The sequence below is a fragment of the Neovison vison genome, chromosome X (genome assembly GCF_020171115.1).
Source record: "Neovison vison isolate M4711 chromosome X, ASM_NN_V1, whole genome shotgun sequence".
Lineage (NCBI taxonomy): Eukaryota > Metazoa > Chordata > Mammalia > Carnivora > Mustelidae > Neogale > Neogale vison.
In genome coordinates, this window is record NC_058105.1 from 98,191,899 (window position 1) to 98,216,393 (window position 24,495).

At 42.0% G+C, this 24,495-nt stretch overlaps 1 protein-coding gene across 1 annotated transcript in view; it reads left to right on the top strand.

The window, feature by feature from the left end:
- Positions 1–22,371, top strand: part of RPGR (retinitis pigmentosa GTPase regulator) — a 204,894-nt gene extending 182,523 nt beyond the window's left edge. Inside the window, exons 25-26 of the mRNA XM_044235957.1 lie at positions 7,997–8,118; positions 21,823–22,371. Coding sequence (XP_044091892.1) covers positions 7,997–8,118; positions 21,823–22,006 — 306 coding nt within the window. The 3' untranslated portion in view covers positions 22,007–22,371. The remainder of the gene's footprint in view (positions 1–7,996; positions 8,119–21,822) is intronic.
- Positions 22,372–24,495: the final 2,124 nt, after the last annotated feature.

Below are 24,495 nucleotides of genomic sequence, written 5' to 3' on the forward strand. Positions count from 1 at the left end.
TTCCCCTATGATCCTCTGTGTTCTTTCTATATTCCACATATGAGTAAAACCACACAATAATTGTCTTCCTCTGATTGACTTATTTTGCTCAGCATAATGCCCTCCAGTTCTCTCCACAATGGTGTAAATGGTTAATATTTATCCTTTCTGATGGCTGAGTAATATTCCATTGTTCTGTTTTGCTATTGAGCTGTAAGAGTTCTTTATATATTTTGGACTATAAACCCTTACTAGATATATAGCTTACAAATATTTTTCCCATTCTGTAAGTTTTCTTTTCACATTTTTTTTGTTTCTGTTGCTGTACAGAAGCTTTTTGTAGTTTGATGTAGTCCCATTTTGTTTTATTACTTGTGCTTTAGGTGCATATCCAAATCAATGTCAAGACTCCTGTCAAGGGGCTTTTTCCTTAATTTACCTTCTAAGAATTTCATGGTTTCAGGTCTGATGTTTAAGTCTCTAATCATTCCAAGTTAATTTTTGTGGGTATAAGATACAGGTCTAATTTCCTTTTTTTACATGTGAATATTCAATTTCCCCAGCAACATTTATTGATGAGACTGTCTTTTCTCCATTGAGTATTCCTGCATCCCTTGTCAAATACTAGCTGTCTGCATATACTTGGGTTTACTTCTGAACTCTCAAGTCTGTTTCATCAATCTGTGTGTCTCTTTTTATGCCAGTAGAACAGTCTTTTGATTCTATAGTGTAATGATTCCTGTTTTGTTCTTTTCAGGATTGCTTTGGATATTTGTGTTCTTCTGTGGTTCCATAAAATTTTTAGGATTTTTTTTTTTACTTCTGTAAAAAAAAATCCATTGCAATTTTGATAGTGATTGCATTGAATCTATAGATGGCTTTTGGTAGTATGCACAGTTAAACAGTATTCTTTCAATTTATGAATACAGGATACCTTTTCATTTAATTGTGTTTTCTTTGACATCACTGCCTTGTAATTCTGAGTAGAGATCTTTCACCTCCTTGGTTAGTTTATTCCTAAGCATTTTCTGTTTTATTTTTTTTTAAAGATTTTATTTATTTATTTGTCAGAGAGAGTGAGCACAGGCAGACAGAGAGGCAGGCAGAGGCATAGGGAGAAGCAGGCTTCCTGCTGAGCAAGGAGCCCGACGTGGGACTCGATCCCAGGACACTGGGATCATGACCTGAGCCGAAGGCAGCCTCTTAACCAACTGAGCCACCCAGGCGTCCCTGTTTTTTATTTTATTTTATTTTATTTATTTATTTGAGAGAAAGAATAAGAGTACAAGCCAGGGGAGGAGCAAAGGAAGAGGACCAAGTGGACTCCGCACTGAGCACAGAGCCCGATGTGGGGCTCAATCCCAGGACCCTGAGGTCACAACCTGGGCTGAAATCAAAAGTTAGACACTACCGACTGAGCCAACATCAACATCAGGGATGTTGGTTTATCCTTTTCTGGCTGTGGTTTTGGGGGTAATGGTGGCCTCATAAGATGAGTTTGGAAGAATTCCCTCCTTTTCACCTTTTGGGAAGAATTTGAGAAGGATGAATTTTAAGTCTTCTTTAACTGGTTGGTAAAACTCACCAGTGAAATCATCTTGTCCTGGGCATTTTTTTGTTGTGAGGTTTTAGATTACTGATTCAGTCTCCTTACTAGTATTTAGACGATTCACATTTTCTTAAAGATTTTATTTATTTATTTGAGAGAGAGAAAGGGCATGAGTGGGGTGAGAGGCACAGGGAGAAGCAGACTTCCTGCCGAGCAGGAGCCCGACATGGGGCTCAATCCCAGGCATCCCAGACTATTCACATTTTTAACTTTTTCTTAATTTAGTATTGGTAGTTTCTATGTTTTTAAGAAGTTTTCTATTTCTTCTAGGTTGTCCAGTTTTGGGCATGTATGTGTTCATAGTAGCCTCTTGTGATTCTTTATATTTCTGTGATATCAGCTGTGTCATCTCCTTTTTCATTTATAATTTTGTTGATTTGGAACCTTGTTTTCTTTAGTCAGTTTAGTTATGTCAATTTTGCTTATCTTTCAAACAAACAACTCTTAGTTTGGTTAATTTTTTTCCTATTTTCCTTTTCTATGTTTAGTTTATTCCTACCCTAATCTTATTTTCTTCCTTCTATTAACTTCTGGCTCAGTTTGTTTTTCTTTTTCTAGTTACTTAAGGCATAAAATTAGGTTGTTTATTTGGGAAATTTCTTAGTACAGGCTTTTAAAAAATTTTTTTTATTTAGTTGACAGAGAGAGAGAGAGAGAGAGAGAGAGAGAGTGAGAGAGTGAGTGAGAGAGGGAATACAGCAGAGGGAGTGGGAGAGGGACAAACAGGCTTCCCTCTGAGCAGGGAGCCCGATGTGGGCCTTGATCCCGGGACCCTGGGATCATGACCTGAGCTGAAGGCAGCCACTTAATGACTGAGCCACCAAGGCACCCCAATATAGGCTTTTATTGCTATGAACTTCCTTCTCAGAACTGCTTTTGCTGTATCCCTTATGTTTTGATATGTTGTGTTTTCATTTGTCTCAAGATACTTTTTTTTTATATCCCCTTTGATTTCTTCTCCAATACAGTGGCTGTTCAGGGAAGTGTTTGATTTCCGTATATCTGGGCATTTCTACTTTCCTCTTGTTATGGATTTCTAGTTTTATATCATTATGTGCAAGGAAGATACTTGGTAGGATTTTATCCTTACTGAACTAAGACTTGTTTTGTGGCCTAATATATGGTCTATCCTAGGAGATGTTCCATGAGTATTTGAAGAATGTGTGCTCTGCTGTTCTCAAATAGAAAGTTCTGTGTATGTTATTTAGATCCATTTGGTCTACAGTATTGTTCAAATCCACTGTTTCCTTATTGGCTATCTTTGGAGAGTGTATGATCTCTCCGTTGTTGATGGAGGGATATTAAAGTCCACAAGTATTATTACTGTTTATTTGTCCTTTTATCTCTGTTTTTGCTTTATATATTTAGTTGCTCTGATGTTGGGTACATAAATGTTTTCAATTTTTATATCTTCCTGATGTATTGATCCCTTTATCATTACATAATGAACTTCTTCATCTCTTTTAAGATTTTATTTATTTATTTGAGACAGAGTGCATATATGAGTATGGGGTGGGACACAGAGAGAGAGAGAGAGAGAGAGAGAGAGAGAGAGAGAAGCAGACTCACTGAGGATCAGGGGGCTGAACACGGGGCTCATTCCAAGGACCCTACCCTGAGATCATGACTTGAGCTGAAGGCAGACGCTTAAATTACTGAGCCATCCAGGTGCCCCTTGTTTCTTTTTACCATTTTTAGGTTAAAGTGTTTTGTATTGTACAAGTATAGCTACTTATATTTTTTGTGGTTCCCATTTACTTGAAATATTGTTTTTCATCCACACACTCTGAGTCTCTGTGTGTTAAAAGCTAATGTGAGTCTCTTGTAGGCAGCATATAGTTAGATCTCTTTTTTAAAAAAAAAATCCATTCACGTATTCTTTTGATTGAAGAATTTAATGTGTTTACATTTAAAATAATTATTGAGAAGAATGTACCTTCTATTTTGTTATTTGTTTTCTTTATGGTTTTGTAGATCTATTGTTTCTTATATCTTTACTTTCTGTCTTTTTGTGTGTGTGTTTGATGTCTTATGGTTTCAGTATGCTTTGACTTCATCATGTTCTTATGTATAATTACTATAGGTTTTTCCCTGTGGTTACCATGAGGCTTAAGTAAAATATCTTAAAATTGTAACACTCTATTTTAAACCAATATCAACTTAACTTCAATAGCATTCCTAAGCTTTATATTTATACTTCTCCTCCCTTTCACATTTTAGGTTATTGATGTTTTAGTTCATATGTTTTTATATTGTGTAACTAATAACAGATGATTGTAGTTTGAGTCATTTTTACTCCATTTTTAACTTTAAAACTAGAGTTGTAAGTGAATTAAGCATCATCCTTACCATCCAATTTTGATCATATACTTTACCATCAATAGTGACTTTTATATTGCCTTCTTATGATGTCAGCTAAGTATTATTTTATTTCTACTTAATGAACTCTGTTTGGCATTTCTTGTAATGCAGGTCTAATGGAGATGAATTCCCTCAACTTTGGTTTGATCAGGAAAATCTTAATCTCCCCGTTTCTGAAGAACCCCTTCACCTGGTATATTTTGCTTAGCTGACAGTTTTCTTTTTCTTTCAATATTTTGAATATGCCAACCCATTATCTTATGGCCTGAAAAGTTTCTGTTGAAAAATGCACTAATTATCTTATGGGCTTCCCTTGTAAGTAACTTCTCTCTTCTTTTGCTGTTTCTCAAATTCTTGTTCTATCTTTGACTTTTGACAATTTACTTGTGGTGTGTCTCAGTATAGCCGTATTTGAGATCATCTGGGCATCTTTGATCTGAATCTCTATTTCTCTCTCCAGGTTTGGGAAATTTTCAGTGATTATTGTTTTAAATACACTTTCTTCCCCTTTCTCCCCTTTTTTCCTCCTTCTGGAATTCCCATAATGTGAATATTGTTTCTTTCCATTCTGTCCCATAAGTCCTTTAGGCTTTATTCCTTCTTTTTCATTCCTTATTCTTTTTTATCCTCTGAATAGTTTCAAATGCTGCATCTGCCAGGTCGCTGATTTTTTTTTTCCCTTCTGCATAGCCAAGACTGCTTTGGATGCTCTGTATGGAATTCTTCAGTTGAGTACTATATGCTTTAACTCTAGGATTTTTTTTTCAATTTATTTTTTAAAAAATTTTATTTATTTGACAGAGCACAAAACAGGGGAAATGGCAGAGGGAGAGGGTGAGGGAGAAGCAGGCTCCACATTGAGCAGGGAGCCCGATGCGGCGCTTGATCCCAAGACCCTGGGATCATGACCTGAGCCAAAGGCAGATGCTTAATCAACTGAGCCACCCAGGTGTCCCTGTTTTTTGTTTGTTTGTTTTTTTTTTAATTGTTGCTCTTTCTTTGTTGAACTTTTGAACTTCTTGTCTTGTTCATGCATTGCTTTCCTAATTTTGTTGTCTATGCATTCTTGTAGTTCACTAAACCTAGAATTATTCTGAATTCTCTGACCATTCATAGATTTCCATTTATTTAACATCGTTATTAGAGCTTTATTAGTTCCCTTTGGAACTGCCATTGATGGGTTTCCTTTGCTGATTGTTTATGATCCTCGATTCCTTATGTTGGTCTGTACACATGAGTAAGTGTTCTCTTCCAGACTTTGCAGTTTTGCTCTGGGGAAGATAGTTCCTCTGCAACCAGCTCAGTTTTGGTGTTTTGGCTGTGTCTTCTGGTAGTGTCTTTGGGCATGTGGGTCCTGCTCTTAGGGTATATTTTAGACCTATTTAGACCTTAGAACTATTCTAGTTCTAAGGCCGGTGGTTGGGGGATGGGGTGTGTGGACCACTACTGAGAAGAGCTGGATAGGACAGCTGGCTTGCTTTCTTACCTAAGTGAAGCTGTAGGATGGGCTGGATTCTCAGGTCAGGCTTATTAGGCAGGACTGGCTACTATCCTCAGCAGGAGGTAGAGCTATGACAGCTTCCCAGCTCTGGCAAGGGCAGGGCGCAGGATGAAACCCAGGGCCTGCACAGCTCACTGTTCGTGGACCTGAATGAGGCAAAAGCAGGCACTGAATGTCACGGTCAGGTGACGCTGCCAGTTTTGCTCTGCAGACAGGAAGAGTCATGGACCCTACCCTCTGTTCAAGTGCCACTCTAAGCAGGGTTGTCACACAGGCGTACCAGCATCCCTTGTGCTGTGGGAAGACACCCTGGTCGGGCAGTCGGGAAGCTGTACTCAGCAGTCAGGTGACGAATGAGTGGGTGGTGCCTTGGTTTCCCTGTTGGGTTCAGTGGGAGCAGAAGCTCCAAGGTTGCTAATGCTCTTCATTTCTGGACTTGACTCCAGTCAAGCCAAGCCTCAAGTTCATGTCCAAACAGGACTACTGTGTTCACTCTGGTGGTAATCAGCTCTGCCCACCTACCTCCCAGCTCGGGAGTGGTCCGGTTGGGTAGTGCCCTGGTGTTCTTACCTATCCTCCCTGTCAGAGGGAGGTGGGTAGAAGCCATATTCCACAGCCAGTGGGGCCATGACTCATGCTCCTCTCTTGGCAGGACTGGAAGGGTTCACTTATGGCAACTTGCAGATTTGCCCAAAGAGGCTCCCTGGTCAGGAGTGGCTGTGAGTCTTGACCCATCATGGGTGGGGCAGTGAGTGAATTGTGCTGCCTGGGCATAGCCCAGAAAACCTCCAGGGTTGGGGGGAGAGCAAGAGCAAACAAAGATGGTGTCCCCTGGCCAGTGTTCCCTGAGTATCTCCGCAGGCCTCTAGATGTGCGCCAAGCCTGAAGTCCGCCCGTTTGGCCAAAGATCCAGGACAAACAGGCCTCTTTCACAGCCATACCAGGGTTGTGCCTCAGTTGGCTGTCCAGTGCCCTAGGAGTGGGAGCCTGCCAGGAACTCTGACTGTTACCATCCCATAGGACCCAGGAATGCAGGCCCTTCCAGCCACCAGAGCCAGGCCATCATGGGGCATTTTGTGAGTGGCAGCCACAAAAATCCAGGCACCAGACATTAAAAACTGGGGCACCAGTTTTTACACAGCTCCCCTCTGGTAGATGCTGTCGCTCTGGAGTGTGGACAAGGGAGAGCATGAAGGGACAGGGTCTGCCGTCCAAGGGAAGGGTTGCAGGCTGTCCTTTGAGGTGTATTTAATGAGAGGCAGCTGTGCTGATAAGCTCACAGGCCTCTTTCACATATGACTGAGCTACTGGGTCTGGCACCCCTTGCTGTGCCATGAGGTGGTAGCTAGTGAGGAACCCTCTCTTTTTTGGTTGTGGCCTGGACGACCGCTAGCCGAAGCCCCACTAGACACCACAGTCAGTTGATAGGGATGGGTTCCCGGGTGGCAGCCATAAAAATCAAGTTACCAGACAAAGAAATAAGCTCCTTTCTGGAAGATAACAGTGAAGTGGAATGAGGCAGAGCTACAGCCCGAAGATGGCATCCCCTTATCGCCACTCCCTGAGGGCACCTCTGGAGGCCCCTAGACACATACAAATCTGGAAGCCTGCCCCTCAGGCCAAACCTCCTGGACAAGTAGGCAGGTCCCATTCTCAAAAAGGATGCTGATAAGGGTGCCTGGGTGGGGGGCGGGGCTCAGTCTAAATGTTCAGGTCATGGTCCTGAAGTCCTGGGATTGAGTCCCATGTCGGGCTCCCTGCTCAGCAGAGGAGTCTGCTTCTCCTCTCTCTGCTCCCCACCCCCACCAACTTGTGCACATGCTCACATGCTCTCTCAAAGAAAATCTCAAAAGGAAAAGACTGCTGGTGTATTTTAGTCTTCCTCTCTGCTGTGCTGTAGGAATTGTACTTCTCCAATAACTCTGTCTCCAATTTTTATGGTCCCTTGGGACCCAGAAATGCAAGCCCTCTCCCCCCTATGCCCAGCCTCTAGTGTCAGGCTCTCAAAGGGTGTCCTACGGGCAGCAGCCATAATAGATCACCAGATGTCAAAACTAGGGCACCAGACGAAGACTGAAGCCTTTGATTACTGTGTCTTTTCTTACTGTGTTTGGGTGTGAGGAGCTTGGGATGAGGGAGTGGGGGAGAAGCAAGGGCAGATAAGGGGACTCTGGCAATACTCTTCTATCCTTGAAAACAAATTTGAGAATTCTCTGGGGGGTGGTTTTGGACACCTTCTAGGATCTTCAGCTCATGCAAAGTCTCACCCCCTTCTGGAAAAACACAGACTGCCAACTTGCTTAGGTTTTCAAAATCTGATTGCTAAGCCATCTCCAAGTGGTTTCTCTAAGAGGGTATTTAGGTTTTATAACCACTGGTTGAACCCCAATTTCTCCACTGTTTTCAAGAATGTTTGGAGCAGGCAGATAAACTACCCAGAGCAGAACACTGCTGTTGCTGGCACTCTGCAGTTTGACCTGGAAGTCTTTCTTCATGCTCACACTTCTCCCTTTGTTGTTACATTTTTGTTTTGTTTTGTTTTTCAGCAAGCACAGTGTAGCCTGGATCTTCGACACATCACGGTGGTGGAGCTTGTAGGTGTGTTCCCGACCCTCATCGGCAGGATAGGAGCAAAGATCATGCCTCCAGCCCTAGCCCTGCAGCTCAGGTAGGTGGAAGCCCTGGCCTTAAATTGTACCCTTACAGTGTACTTTTTTGGGGATCATGTTCCCTGATTTCTTACTACTCAGTATGAATTCCACGTAACCTTCAATGTTGAGTTGCTTGTAGTCTGAGTGTTCTAGGACCATGCTAACTGGCATGGTGCTGCGCGTGCATATTTATCAGGTGGTGGATAATTTCCCATGTTGTCTTTTCCCCCTTTAACCAAGGGGCTATGCTTTGTCTTTGCTTTGTCTTTCTTTCTGCTGGATGGGGTTGGCGTGGGTAGGGAAAAGGCTATGAAAAGGACCTACGCAATCCTTCGTGCTATTAGGAGAGCAGGCATCCAGTTAGCTTTTCCAGGCTTGGCCTCTTTTACCTCCGTGCTTCCAGGGTACTTGTCAATACCCCCATTTTAACAACTATATTTTCCTTTGGTAACACTTAACAAAGCTAGAATCATGGTGCTCAGGCTTGGAGTCATGGTGCCTTCAAAAAGCAGAACTCAACAGCCAAAAGGTAATTTCAGAACAATCCCAAATATTTACTTGCCTCTCTTGACCACTGTGAAAAGGATAATTAGGCTAAAGCAAAACTGCTCAAAATCTTCCTTTCTCACCCGTCCTTTTTCTCCCACAGTGCAAGGAGGGCTACGTGTTCATAGTCCTTAGTCACTACTCTTCAAAGTCTTTCGGGGCCAAGGCTGGTGGTGGTCCCACCATCCTGTAGAGTCAACATTTAGAACATAGGAATTCCAGGTTTTTGCAAAGGGGTTGGGAGAGAGGACAACAAACCCTACCCCTCTTCCATGCTTCCTGATGGAAGCATAAGATTATTCTCTCCAAGTCCATTGGCTAGAATCCATCCCATGATTGCAACCAAACTTCAAGGCAGGCTGGACAATGCAGCCTTTCCATATTCCCAGAAGAAGAAAATGAAAGAGGACTTGAGCCCCAGCTTAGATGTTCCAAGAGATTCACAGAGTTCCCTTGGGAGAGTGTAGGATAGAAATACGTCCTTAGCCAGTGACACAACAGATTATTTAACGTGTCTGTTTTCCATCTGCTTTTTGGCAACCCCTCCTCCATGTTTGATTTCTCTCTCTCCCCCCAGAAAGAGCACCCCATCCATACTAAGATCAAAAAGTCAGAGGGCAAGGGAGGGAAAAAGAAATGAAGATATCTGAATTATCTTTAGTTGGCTGAAAGAGGGAGAAGGCGGGGTATACTCAGAACCTTTGGGATATACTTTTTTTTTTTTTTGTCCTGCTGCATCGGCTAACACCTCTCCAGAGGTGACACTTATGAGGTCACCCCCAGATCCCCTCAACATTTGCTATCCAGTACCTAGCACAGTGCTTGGAACCCCGTTGGAGCTAAGTAACTGGAGGAAATGACTCAAAACTAAGACAAAGTTAAAGTTACTATTTCCAGGGGTGAGCAGAGCTTCTCAGAGTGTACTTGGAGTTCTCTTTCAAGTTGAAAACCGTAAACCTAGGGAGAGGACTATGTTGACATCTGAAAATGTATAACAAAAAATCCCAAAGTATGTGTTGGAAGCTGTTGGTAATTTAGAACTACTGGCTCACACCCTGTGCTCATGACTTTTTTACAAACCTGTCACAGAATCTGCTAGATGTTACTCTGTGGATTGCAGATATACAGAGAGAGGGAATCTGGGTAAAATTGTGATGTGATTTTAAACGACTGGAATTTGAAGAACAGAAAAATCTGATTTAAGTCATAGACGTTGGGATGACTCTAGAGCTCTGCGGGCTGAGGACGGCCAAAGCAACAAGAAAGTGCATACATGAATTATGTAGTGCTTCTCAAATTGAAGCAGCCTCTGAATCACTTGGAACACTGCTAAAGCATAGAATGGGGCCCCATGCCCACAGTCTTTGCTTCAGTAGGTCTAGGATAGGGCTGGATGATTGGCACTTTGAGCATGTTCCCAAGCGTGGCCGAAGCCGCTGCTCTGGGGCTCACATCGTGAGAACCCCGGGCCTCGTGGCTTTACAACTTTGAAGTGGAAATTTTGCAAAGAAGCCTATAAAAAGAGGGTTAATCATGACTGGGGAGCCAGAGATAGTCCAGGTAGATGTCACACAGAGAGGATCTGTCACAGGTATTACCTAATGGAGTCCGTGTCAGGACACATGTTCCCTTTATCAGACCGATCAGGAATAAGGGACTTGGCAGGTGGATGCTTTATCTTTTTCCCTTTGAATTCCACCCTAGGGTCTAGTGCAGATGAAAAGAGCAAAATTTGGCTAAGAATAGAAAGCATGAGAGAACAGGAGATGCAGAATGCCTGGAGAACCTAAAAATTCTCTTGTCTGGGTACAATACTACTTTCCAATAGCACTGAAGTCATCATGAAGCAATTGACAGGCAGCAGCAATGCCTGGTGTTACAAAGTTCCCACCTCCCTGTTTCTCACTCTCACGTGTTTTTCTTTAAAGATTTATTTTAGAGGGTGCATATGTGTGGGAGCATGCATGTGGGGGGGTGGAGGGGCAGAGGAAGAAGGACAGAATCTCAAGCAGACTCCTTACTGAGCGTGGAGCTGGATGCAGGGCTTGATCCCAGGACCCTGAGATCATGACCTGAGCCGAAACCAAGAGTTGGATGTTTAATCTACTGAGTCACCCAGGTGCCCCCAGTGCCGATGTTTTGGAGACCTGAAGGTCTGGGCAAACTCATGTTCCCTAGAGTAACTTTCCAGCAATTGCAAGGGTGATAGGGAAAAAGGAGGCCATTATTTTTATATGCATATTATTTTTGAGATATAATTGACGCTATATGAGTATACAACATAATGATTCAATATTTGTATATATTGCAAAATGATCATCGGACTAAGTCTAGTTAACAACCCGCACCATATGTAGTTACATTTTTTTCCTTATGAAATTTTAAGATTTAGTCTAACTACTTTCAAATACCTAATATGGTATTATCAATTATAACTGCCATGTCTTACATTAATCCCCATGACTTATTTTAGATCTAGAAGTTTCTACCTTTTGACCCCCTTCACACCTTACCTACCCCCTAGTCTGTCCTTTGTATCTATGAGGGTTTTTTTTGTTTGTTGTTTTAGATTCCACATAAAAGTGACGCCACATGGTATTTGTCCTCTGATTTATTTCACTTAGGATAATCTCCATAAGGTCCATCCATATGGTCACAAACGGCAACATTTTCTTTTGTGTGTGTGTGTGTGTGTGTGTGTGTACCATATTTCCTTTATCCATTTGCCCATCAATGGACACTTACGTTGTTTCCATATCTTGGCTCTTGTACATAATGCTGGAGTAAAGATGAGAGTGCATATACCTTTTCAAGTTAGTTTTTTAAGTTTTCTTCAGATAAACCCCTAAAGGTGGAATTGGACAATTATATTGTTACTAATTTTTTGAAAAATATCCATACTGTTTCCCAAAGTGGCTGCATCATTATACATTGTCACCAACAATGCCCAAGTGTTCCCTTTTCTCCAGAACCTCACCAATGCTTTTCCCCCCAAGATTTATTAATTTGAGGTGGGGAGGGAGAAGAGGAGGGAGAGAGAGCATTAAGCAGATTCCCAGCTGAGTGCAGAGCACAAGTCAGGGGTCAGTCTCATGACCCTGAGATCACGACCTGAGCTGAAACTGACTTGGATACTCAATGGACTGTACGACCCAGACACCCCTCCAACACTTACTTTTTGTCTTTCCAATAGTATCTGTGCTAACAGGAGTGACATAATACTTCCCTGTGGTTTTGGTTTCCACTTCCCTGCTGATTAATGATGTTGAGATTGTTTTCCATGTATTTGATGGCCGTGGGTATTTCTTCTGTGGAAAAACATCTATGCCGTTCCTCTGCCCATTTTTAATTTTGTGTTTGTTGTTTTGTTACTGAGTTGTATGTACTTTTTATACATTTTGGGTATTAGTCTCTTCTCAGATATGAGTTGCAAGTATTTTCTCCATTTCAGTAGGTTGCTTTTTCATTTTGTTGATAATGGCCTCTGCAGAAACTTTTTGATATATTCCCTCTTGTTTGTTTTTGCTTTTGTCAACTTTACTTTTGTGTCAAATCCAAAAAAAGCATCATGGTGAAGATGGATTTACTGACTATATATCCTCCTGTATGTTAGGGTTTCAGGTCTTCCATTCAAGTCTTTAAGGCATTTTGAGTTTATTTTTGTATACAGTGTATGACAGTGACCCAGTTTTCCCAATAATATTTATTGAAGAAATTGTCTTACCCCATTGGAAGCTATTGGCTCTTTCATCATAAATTAATTGGCCATGTGTGTATAGATTTATTTCTGGGCTCCCTATTGTGTTCTACTGTCCTATGGGTCTGATTTTATGCCAGTACCATACTGTTTCAATTATTATGGCTTTGTAATATAGTTGGAAATCAAGGAGCACACTGCCTCCAGCTTTGTCGTTCTTTCTCAAAACTTTTTAGCTATTCAGCATCTTTTGTGCTTCTATACAAATTTTAAGGATATTTTTGTTCTGTTTCTGTGAAAAAATACAATTAGAAGAATCTGTATATTCCTTTGGGTAGTATGGACATTCAATAATATCCCAATTCATGATCATGGAATGTCTATTTTTTTTCCTGTGTATTTTCTTCAGTTTCATTCATCAGTGTCCTACAGATTTCAGTGTTCAGGTCTTGTACCTCCTTGAATTTATTCCTAGGTATTTTATTCATTTTCATGCAATTGTGAAAGTGCTTATTTTCTTTCTGATATTTCATTATTATTGTATAGAAGTGCAAAAGATTTTTGCATGCCGTAATGTTACTGAATTCAGGTATTCACACTTTATTAGTGCAATCTTTAAGGGTTTTCTCTTTCTACATATAATATGTCCTTGCAAATAGTGACAGGTGTAGTATTTCCTTCCCAGTTGGAGGCCTTTGATTTACTTTCCGTTCCTAACTGCTGTGGGTAGGATTTCTAATACTCTGTTAAATAATAGTGGTGAGAGTGGGCATCCTTGTCTTGTTCCTGACCTTACTAGAAAACCTTTAGCTTTTCAACAGAAGTATGATATTAGATGTGAGCTTGGCATATGTACCCTGTGTTATGTTGAGGTTTGTTTCCTCTTTACTTTGTTGAGAGTTTTCATCCTAAAGGATATTGAGCTTTGCAAACAGTTTTTCTGCATCTATTGATGAGCTTATTCTTTTTATCCTTCATTTTGCAAATGTGTTGTAACATGTTAACAGATGTTGAACCATCCTTGCATCCCTGAAAGAAGCCCCATTTGATCATGGTGAATGAACCATTTAATGTATCGTTGAATTCAGCATGCTAGTGTTTTCTTGAGGATATTTGCAACTATGTTCATTAGGGATATTGGGCTTTCCTTCTAATGTCTTCATCTGGTTTTGGTATTAGGGAAATGCTGGCCTCATAAAATAAGTTTGGAAGTGTTCCCTCCTCTTCCATTTTTAGGAACCATCTGGGAAGGATTATTACTATTGTTTGCTATAATTCACCACTGAAGATGTGTGGACCTGGTCTTCTGTTTGGTTGGAAGTTTTTTGATTACTGATTCAGTATCCTTACTAGAATTTGGTGTGTTCAGATATTTCCATTCATGATTCAGTTTGGGAAAGTTTTATGTTTCTAGAATTATATACATTTCTTCTTGGTTGTCTAATTTGTTAGCATATAATTGTTCATAAATAGTCTATGGTTTTCTGTATGATTTTCTGCATTCTTATGTTATCAGTTGTAACATCTCTTTCATTTCTGATTTTACTTATTTGAGCCCTCAAATTAGAGCCCTTATTTGAGCTAGATTCTTGGTGAATCTAGCTAAAGATTTATCAATATTACTATCTTTTCAAAAAGCTAACTCTTCTTTCATTGATCTTTTCTATTGTCTTTTTAATCTGTTTCATTTATTTTCACTCTGAACTTTATTTCCGTTCTTCTGTTTTGGCCTTTACTTGTTCCTTTTCTGGTTGAGGTGTAAAGTTACATTATTTATTTGATTTATTCTCTTACTTGAGGTAGGCATTTATCACTATCAATTTTCCTCTTAGAACTGTTTTTATTACATTCTATGAGTACTAGTATATTTTCACTTTTTTGCTCTCAAACTATTTTGTTGATAAATAGAATTTTATTGACTTTTTTCCTAGAGAACAAACTAACACATAAAGTACTATATATTTTAAAAGGGCACTAGTCACACGAAACATTCTCCAGAATAGGTCACCTATTAGGCCACAAAGCATGCCTTAACAAATTGAAAAAGTGATAGTCATACCATGCATGCATCTTTTCTGGCCACAATGCTATGAAGCTAGAAGTCAACCACAAGAAAAAAATCAGGAAAGACCACAAATACATGGAGGTTAAAGAACATGCTATTAAACAATGAATGGGTCAATCAGGAAATCAAAGAAGAATCAAATGAAAATGAAAATGAAAACAATGGCTGAAGACCTTTGAAATGCAGTAAACCCAGTTCTATAAGGGAAGTTCATAGCAATACAGGCCTACCTCAAGAAGCATGAAAAGTCTCAAAAAACCCAAATGTTTTACCTAAAGGAGCTAGAAAAAGAACAAACAAAACCCCAAACCAGCAGAAGGAAGGAAATAATAAAGATTAAGATCAGAATAAATGGTATAGAAACTAAAAGACCAATAGAATAGATAAGTGAAACCAGGAACACAACCTAGAAGATAGGGATGAATACTGAGAAACCTATAACCTACCAAAGCTGAAATAAGAAGAAAGAGAAAACTTGAATAGACTGGTTACCAGCAAAGAAATTGAGCCAGGAATCAAAAACCTGCCAACAAACAAAACTCCAGGGTGAGATATCTTCAAAGGCAAATTCTACCAAACATTTAATGAAGAGTTAGTACCTGTTCTTCTCAAAACATTCCAAAAAAAATGAAAAAGGAAAACTTCCAAATTCATTCTATGAGGCCAGCATTACCTTGACACCAAAACCAGATAAAGACACCACAAAAAAGACAAGTACATGCCAATTTCTCTGATGAACTTAGATACAAAAGTCCTCAACAAAATACAAGTAAACTGAATCCAATAATACCTTAAAAATTACTGCAGGGCACCTGGGTGGCTCAGTCATTCGGTGTCTGCCTGAAGGTTCATGAACCCATAACAATCCTAGAGAACACAGACCATAACCTCTTTGATATCAGCCACAGCAACTTCCTTCTACATATGTTTCTTTTTTTTTTTTTAGATTATTTATTTACTTATTTGACAGAGATCACAAGTAGGCAGAGAGGCAGGCAGAGAGAAAGGGGGAAGCAGGCTCCCTGCTGAGCAGAGATCCCAATGCGGGGCTCTATCCCAGGGCCCTGAGATCATGACCTGAGCCGAAGGAAGAGGTTTTTAACCCACTGGGCCACCCAGGCGCCCCTACATATGTTTCTTGAAGCAAGGGAAACAAAAATAAAAATGAACTACTGGGACCTCGTCAAGATAAAAGTCTTCTCCACAGTGAAGGAAACCATCAGCAAAACTAAAAGGCAGCCTACTGAATGGGAGAAGATATCTGCAAATGACATAGCTGACAAAGAGTTAGTATTCAAATACATATAGAACTTATGCAACTCAACACTCAACAAATTATCTAATTTTTAAATGGGCAGAAGACATCAACAGACATTTTCCGGAGAAAACTTACAGATGGCCAAGAGACACATGAGAAGATGTTCAGCATCACTCATCATCAGAGAAATGCAAATCAAAACCACACTAAGCTATCACCTCACACCTGGCAGAATGGCTGACCTCAACATAAGAGACAACAGGTATGGATGGGCATGTGGAGAAAGGGGAACCTTTGTGCACTGTCGCTAGGAATCAAACTGGTGTAACCACTGTGGAAAATAGTATGGAGTTTCCTCAAAAAGTTAAAAATAGAGCTACCCTCTTATCCAGCAATTGCCCTACTAGGTATTTACCCAAACAATACATTTTACGTTTTTGATGTCACAACTACATCTTTTTATCTTGTGTATCTCTTAACTTACTGTAGTTACAGTTCTTACTACTTACATGTTTTAACCTTTTATACTACCTTTATGTGATGAATCCACTATCTTTTCTATATTATTTTCCTCTACCAATGAGATGTATACTTTCTTATGTTTTCTTATGACTCATCAGTGCCCATCCTTTTCAGCATAAAGAAGTCCCTTTACCGGGGCACCTGGGTGGCTCAGTCGTTAAGCATCTGCCTTCGGCTCGGGTCATGATCCCGGGGTCCTGGGATCGAGCCCCACATCGGGCTCCCTGCCCTGCGGGGGGCCTATTTCTCCCTCTCCCACTCCCTCTGCTTGTGTTCCCTCTCTCACTGTGTCTCTCTGTCAAATAATAAATGAATAAAATCTTAAAAAAAAAAAAAAGAAGTCCCTTTACCATTTCTTGTAAGGGTGTTTTAGTGGTGATGGACTCCTATAGCTTGTCTGCAAAACTATGTCTGCTTCAATTCTGAATAATTTTTTTGAATAGACTATTCTTGTTTGGAAGCTGTTTTCTTTGAACGCTTGCAATGTATCATGCCACTTCCTTTGGCCTGCAAGGTTTCTGCTGAAAATACATGCTGATAGTCCTCTGGAGTTTTCCTGTAGGCAGCAAACTGTTATTCTCTTGCTGCTTTTAAGGTTCTCTCCTTGTCTTAACTTTTGATATTTTAGTTATAATGTGTTTTGGTGTAGATCTCTGGTTTCTTCTTATTTAGAATTCTCTGGGCCTCCTTGATCTGGTTGTCTGTTTCTTTCCCATGTCAGGGAAGTTTTCAGCCTCTTTGTCTCTCTCCTCCTTCTGGGACCTCTTGTGTACAAATAATGGAATCATATATGCAAATATTAGTCTGCTTGGCATTGTTCCGTATGTTCTAAAAGCTATTTTAATTGTTTACACATTCAGAGCAGCAAAAAGAAAAAAAAGAACTTTAAATTCTTCTGCCCTGCCTTTGAGTTCACTGATTATTTCTCCATCTAGTTTCTTGTTGAATTCCATACACACACACACACACACACACACACATAAATTTTTTACATAATGGTTCTAATTTTTTTAATTTAATTTCATTTTTTCAGTGCTCCAAGAGTCATATAGTTTCACATTTTGTTGTTGAATTCTTCAGCTCTGTGACTTCTGTTTGATACGTTTGTATATTTTCTTTTTTGGAGTTCTCAGTGGACTAGACCGTTCTTTTTCCAAGTTCCGAGAGCATTTTTATGATCATTACTTTGAATTCTTGATCAGGTAAATTACTTTTCTCCATTTTATTAAGGTTTATTTTCCAAGGTTTGATCTTGCTACATTGTTTGGAGCATCTTCTTCTATTGTATTAGATGAAACAGCCGTTTCTCCCACTGTTGAAATGGTGGTCTTATATAGGAGATGATCCTTATTGGTCATCTGTTGCTGTAGCTTTTGATGGTCTCTCAAACCTTTCTGAGTCTCTAAGCAGACTATTTTATTGTCAGTAGCTTCCAATATCTGAGATTGTGCCAAAGGTAAGAATCTTAGCACTTCGATTCAGGCTCATTGGAAGCGAGCTCCCCAACCAGCAGCTGTTAAGGATACAAACATATATACAGTGTTGTAGCTCCACTGGTCATCTGAGCTGCATGATCGGGAGGTGTCCCCTGGGTGGCAGTCAAAAAACTGGGACCTCAGACAAGTGCACAAGTTCCTTTCTGAGACATATGGGTGAGCTGTAGTGAGACAAAGGGTCAGCACCAAGATGACATCCCTGGGACTATGTTTCCCGAGAGCCCCTCCGTAGGTTCCTAGCTGTGTGCCGAAGCTGAAGGCTGCCCCTCAGGAGGAGGTTCCAGGATAAACAAATGGGAATTTTTCACAGGAAGATGGGATCTGTTTTAATCTATCCATGCGGTGCCCCAGGCCGGGGATAGCTTACCAAGAACTGTCTTCTTGATTGTTACAGTCTGGTGGCAGCCGGGAATGCAAGTCTTTTTGGCCTCTGGAACCTGTGATCAAGGGGTATGCTCTGGGTAGCATCCACAAAATCTATTTCACCAGATGTAAAAACTGGGGCAGGAGACATCTGAGAGATCTCCTCCAGCAGATGCTAGCACTCTGGAGAGCAGCAGAGGCACAGTACAAAGAGAGCATCTCCCCTCCGAGGTCTCGGAAGGGTTTCCAGTCAGTCCCTAGAGGTCAGTTTAAGAAGTCCGCCCCTCGTGCCGTAACTATGATGATAAGCGAATAGGCCTCTTTCAGAGAAAGGCTGAACTCCTGGGTCTGAACGAATGGCAGTCTCCTGGGGGTGGTTCCTGTTTAAGAACTTTTTCCTGTTAGTTACTGGCTCGTAGGACCTGTAGGTGTCAGCAACACGGGCTCAAGAGCCAGATGATGTACAAGTGTCCTGGCAGCATCATCGGCAAGTATCAGGGAGCCAGGGAAGGTGTGCAGTCCTTCCTGGAAAAAACTACAGAGCTGTAGGGAGGCAGATGGAGTGTGTGGAGATAGGGCCCATCAGCCTGAGTGAAGCCAAGGGTGGTACTCACTGAAACGGGGACAAAGAGAGATCTAGAGGGATAGTGTTAAGGAGAGAGAGACACACACACAGTGAGACCAAGACATGAAGAGTCATAAGGAGATGGTTAGAGGGAAAGAGGAGAGGAGAGGAGCAAGGGAGAGAGAGACACACACACAAATGGAAGGGGGTAGAGGGATATGAGGGAGAAGAATGAGAGAGAGACGTACAGAGTGGGGGGGATGGTCAGAGGGGCTGGGGGAAAAAGGAGGAAGAGGGGCGGAAGCTGGGACACACAGACAAAGACTGGGACCCACATGGGAAGAGAGAGATGCAGAGGTAGAAAGACACCAACACAGAGATACACATACAGAGAAAGGGAGACAGAAACAGAGGGAGAGAGAAAGAGAAGGATAAAAAGGAGAGAAAAGGAGAGACACAGACAAAGCAGGAGATGGACACGCATACAGAGAGGAGAGGGAAAAGGAGAGAGAAATGGGGAGTAAGTGCACAAAGGACAGTGGCGAGAAGGAGAGATGGCCAGAGCTGGAGGGAAAGCGAGCCTGAGGGACAGGTTAGGAACAAAAGAGCTCCAGTGTGTACAACAGGGAGCAAGGGATGGATGGAGAGGGACAGGGGGAGAGCTTCATGGAGAGAGACAGCGCCCTCCAGCTTTAGAAGGCAGGATAGCACCAAGATGGCACCTGCTGGCTGGAGTGTGAAGAAGTAGCCCAAAGGCCAAAAATAAAATAAGAAAGAGATGACTTCCACTGGCTTTAGCAAGACGGAGTGTGAAAACGGCACCCACCAGCCTCTGTCCCTGAGGCTCAGTCACACACTTAAAAATGATCAAAGGAGCTTCTTTCACCTGATGTCTGGGTGCTTTTCAAATGGCTCCTTCTGGGCTGCCCTTTGGGGGAGTTTGTAGGTTGAGCCCTGTAAGCACCATTTCTCCGTTTACCACAGACTTGCATGTCTCCTATGCTTCAGCCCTATTGGTTTTCAAAGCTAGACATTTGGGGGAACGCGCTCCCTACATGGGGTGAAGAGACTCTGATCCTCAAAGAAAAGCTCCAGGGTTTCAGCTCCCTCATGATTGGTATCACTGTGCTGGGCATGTGGCTACTTTGCTGAGATTATGTTTCGTCTTTTCATACCTGTTTCGATGTGGCTTTGTTCTCATGTCCTGATATGCAGTAGACGCTCTGCCTGGTCTCAGGTTTTTTGGTTTTTCTTTTTCTTTTTTTCAGAAGAAACAGTTCCAGATGTAGTTGTAGAGTTGTTGTGTCCAGGTGAGGAGGTGACTTCAGGATCTTCCATTGCCATCTTGAAACAGAATAGCCCGTATTATTATTATTATTATTATTAATTATTTGAGTCTACAGAGTTTTCTAGAAGACTCTCCAGAAAGAGCTCATTACGGGCATTTATGTAACTCCAACACACTGCTGGCAACACCCCTCAGCCTGTGGGGTGTCCCATCATCCATCTCCAAGATGTCTGTGGTCTCTCGGGCATGGTGGGATACATTGCCAGTGACTGTTGATCGCCTGCTGACCTGAACACTCATTTCTTCCCATGGTCATTTTTCCTCTTTATATTCTGTCCATCAAGGCACAAGGCTCACATGCAGAGCATGTGTGGCAGCACATGGTGGCACCATGGGAGATTGCCACCCTAGCCTCAGAAGCACTAGAGCATCAAATGCCACGTTTCCTCAGTGGTTGCCCTTTTCCCACAGACTCCAACGGCCACAACACGTGGCCTTTTTCGCTCTCCAGACCAGCTTTCTTTTCTACTCTTGTTCTCTGGGACCATTCTGCATTAAGATATCCCTCTCTCCTCTAGAAAAACCTAAATACTCCTCTTTTTAAAGATGCAGAGCAGTTTATCTCCATTTTGACCCGCTTCATGGTCTACAAACACTCAATGCATGCATTTCTCAGTCAGCTCCTCCTGAGCTGCTCTCTCCTGTCTCAGGAGACCTGGTAGAGAGATTTAACTGTTGTCTGTCTTTCCTTCTAGTCACTAGCAGCAGATTAGCAATTTAGCTTCCCACTGAGATAAAACAGAAATTATTCCCATTTTCCCCGAAACTCTCTTAAACGGCAGAAGCAAGTATCGTCAGTTTGGATTTAGAGTAGCAAATATTTTTCCCTTGATCTTTGGGTGGGAGGAAAAATATTTCACTTTAAATACAGATGGCAGTGTATAGTCTGCCTTACACAGAAGGCCTAGCTAAGTAAATTCAAAAGTAAAACCGAGAAGAGACTGAGTGGGCTCAGCTGATCAACTTGTTTGCTTTCCCTGGCAGATTTCATCTAAACATGCTTCTGTTGCTACAAAAATCATTATTTTCCACAAGATAAATTCTAGCGTGATAGAGTAGGAAAAAAAAATCAGACTTTTTTGGGGAGGGAATTATCTGAGGTACAAATTATAATGAACCAAGTTACTGGACCTGGAGCATAGACCAAGCTTAATCTCTTCTAACTGCCGTCCTGAGCTGACTACTGCATGAGCCAGAATGGGCCACAATTACAATGTTTGGAAGCTTACTTCAATCACCTTTGCCTAGTCCACAGTTTTTCAACCTTAGTACTATTGGCCTTGGGGGATGGCTGATTCTTTTGGGGGGGAGGCTTTCCAGTGGACATCCCTGTGTCGCTAGAAGTACCCCTTCACTGTGCCCACGAAAAATGTGTCTAGACATGGCCAGATATTCCCTAGAGGGCAAAATCACCCCCTATTAACCATGGACTTAGTTCTAGTATTTACCTGGTTGTGCAGACCTAGTCTGTAAATTTGGGTTGACTCCAATTTAATGCAGAAAACCTATTAGGACTGTTGTACACACCCTGTAGTAACTGTTGGCACACAGCACACCAAGGGAGGCCCAGGATCTTGCTGATGGGTGTAAAGCGGTACCACTTACCCTTGCAGGCGCATACCAGTCATTTGGGGGAATCATGTTAATAACTCAGATCTATTTCAGCAGGTTTGGGGTGGAGCCTGGGATTCTCCAGTGACGCTGTTAGTCCAAACACCATACTATGAGTAGCAAGGGTGTTTAGCTGAGTAGGTCTGCAGTAGTAAGCCTTTCTCTGCCCACAGTGTCCCTACAGGGCTCTGGCTGGTCCAACAGAACCCTTGGGAGTCCGGTTTGACAGTCTTCTCTCTGTCTTCCCTAGGTTGTTGCTGCGCATCCCACTCTACTCCTTCAGTATGGTGCTCGTGGATAAGCATGGCATGGACAAGGAGCGCTATGTCTCCCTGGTGATGCCTGCGGCCCTCTTCAACCTGATCGACACTTTCCCCTTGCGAAAAGAGGAGATGGTGCTGCAAGCTGAAATGGGCCAGACCTGTAACACCTGATGTCACGGTTCCTCTCTTGGTGGTTCCTCCTCTCGTTCTCCACAGTACTAGGCACATGGAAAGGCCAGAAAAATATTCTTGATGTACAGATTTTTATTTGTAATTTTTAAAGTCTATTTTAATATGAGCTTTCTTTGCACTTAAAAATTACCATGGTGCTTTTTGTACTTTGAAGTGTACTCCCCAGAAATGGTGACTATGATAGGTACTCTTTCTCCTTCTTCCAATCATGGCTGGTCAACTTTCTAGAGAAATTAGAAACTACAACCTTCTACATGCTTTCAGTGTGTTATTCAGTGTAACACATAACTTACTTCTATTTTGTTTTTTATATAAAACATATTAATAAAATATTTTGGAGCAGATTTACTAAAACTTATTTTGTTTTAAGCACAAGCCCTACTTGGCTCAGTGGTTTTAGGAATGGAAAAATGTACTTACTTTCATCAGGAGGAACTCAGCTGAGCTGGGAGAGCTCCCTAACTCCCTAACTCACCTTCCAGGTGGTAGAGTAGCTCATGACAGCAACAAGCCAAAAATCAAAGAGGTAAGCCTTTGATCACTAACTTTGACAGCATAAACAAGAAGCACCAATTGTCTCCTTTTGTTTTTCCCCAGTGACCGTTGTTATGAGTCAGAGGTCAGAAGGATCAGCAAAGACAGAGGGATCGGCACCCTGTTGCTGGAATTCCATGTTCTGGGACCCTCCCCTTGAAGATAGTCCTACCAGGCCACGCCCAAAGCCACAAGTGCTAAACACACACTTAACCTCCAGTCTGCTAACACATTTTTAATGAGAACCTTAGCAGCAAGTCAGTTCCCATAGGAGAAACCAAGAACTTGTGCTATGGCACTACTTTCTGGCAAAAAACAAAAACAAAAACAAAAAAAACTCCCTAACTATTAACTGTTGAACTATTAGAATCAAAGTAAACAGACATTCGGAAGATGGCGAAGGATCTGCGCTCACCTTATCCCATGGGCACATCGAGTCGTCAGCTACACGTATAAAACGAACTCTGACAATTGCCTGAAGACTGGCACAACAGATCTTCTACAGCTGGTCATAGAAAGAAGGCCATGTCACAAAAGGTAAGAGGAGTGGAGATACGGTTGGGGACCAGACCCCTGGCACAGCTAACTGCGAAGAGGAGGGACATCACAAACATGGAGGAGACAACCAGACCCCACACCACATACTTCCCCATAATGTCTGGCTGTGGAAACTACTGGGGCTTCACTCTGGAAGAGCCCAAGGGGGATAGGAAACCGAGTTCCTGTCCTTAAAGAGCCAGCATACTAAATAACGGCCCCAGACCCAGCGCGGAAGCAACAGCTTGATAGGGCATACATGATGGAGATTTATCAACCAATTTAGAATGCAAGTCAGAGATCTGCAGATTCCTCTGGGAACAAAAGTACTGGTGGGCACCATTTTTTCTTACTCTTCTCCAGCCCAGACAGCCAGATGCTTTTAGGAGCCACCTCTAACACTGTCCATCTCTCTTGTTAGCACAGCATGCTTCCACCCTGGCCATCTCCTGTACAACCACCCGGTTCAACCTGCAACCCTGCCTCAGTTGGCAGGCAGCCCTGGCCAGGTCCGGCCCCTGCAATGTGATGGCTGCTCCCACCCCAGCACACTCACAGCTCCAGCAGCCAGACCTTTCAGCTGTCTGTTCATGGGGCACACCCTGCCCTTTGGTGCACCTGCAGCTGTATCAGGCTAACTGCGGACAGCTAGGCTGACTACCGTCCTTGCCCATGAAGGAGCCTGGGGTGACTGCAGCCAGACCTCTCAACAGCCCAGAGAGTAAAACTGCCCAATGCATTCAGAGCAGGCAAAGCAAAGCAAGTTATTGCAGACAGCCGGGCTGGAGACATTCATGGCTCCGTCACAAAAGGAGAGTGTACACAGATGACACGGGGCGCCCTAGAGTGCCTGAATCTGGTGACCAGGTGGGACTGTGTTATAGGGCACCACAGGACCTTTTACACAAGGCCGTTACTTTGAAGAACAGGAAACAAGGCTGACCTTCCAAATACACAGAGGCACAGAGTTGGAGAAAATGTGGAGACAGAGAAATGTGTCCCAAATGAAAGAACAAGACAAAATCACAGTAAAATAACTAAATAAAACAGAGATAATATTGATAATAACTTCTAAATAATGGTCATAAAGATACTCATTGGACTGGAGAAAAGAGTGGATGGACTAAGAACCTTAATGAAGAGATAGGAAATTTAAAAAAGAACCAGTCAGAACTGAAGAATTCAATACATGAAATGAAAAATTCATAGAGGGACTCAATAGCAGATGAAAGAATGTAGGAAAAAAATGGATCAGCAATCTGGAAAATGGTAAGAGGTAGCAACCAAGCTGAAAAGGAAAAAGAATAAAAAAGTTAGAGTAGGCTAAGGGGATTCTGTGACATCATCAAATGTCCTAACATTCACATTAAAGGGGGCCCACAAGAAGAAGAGAGAGA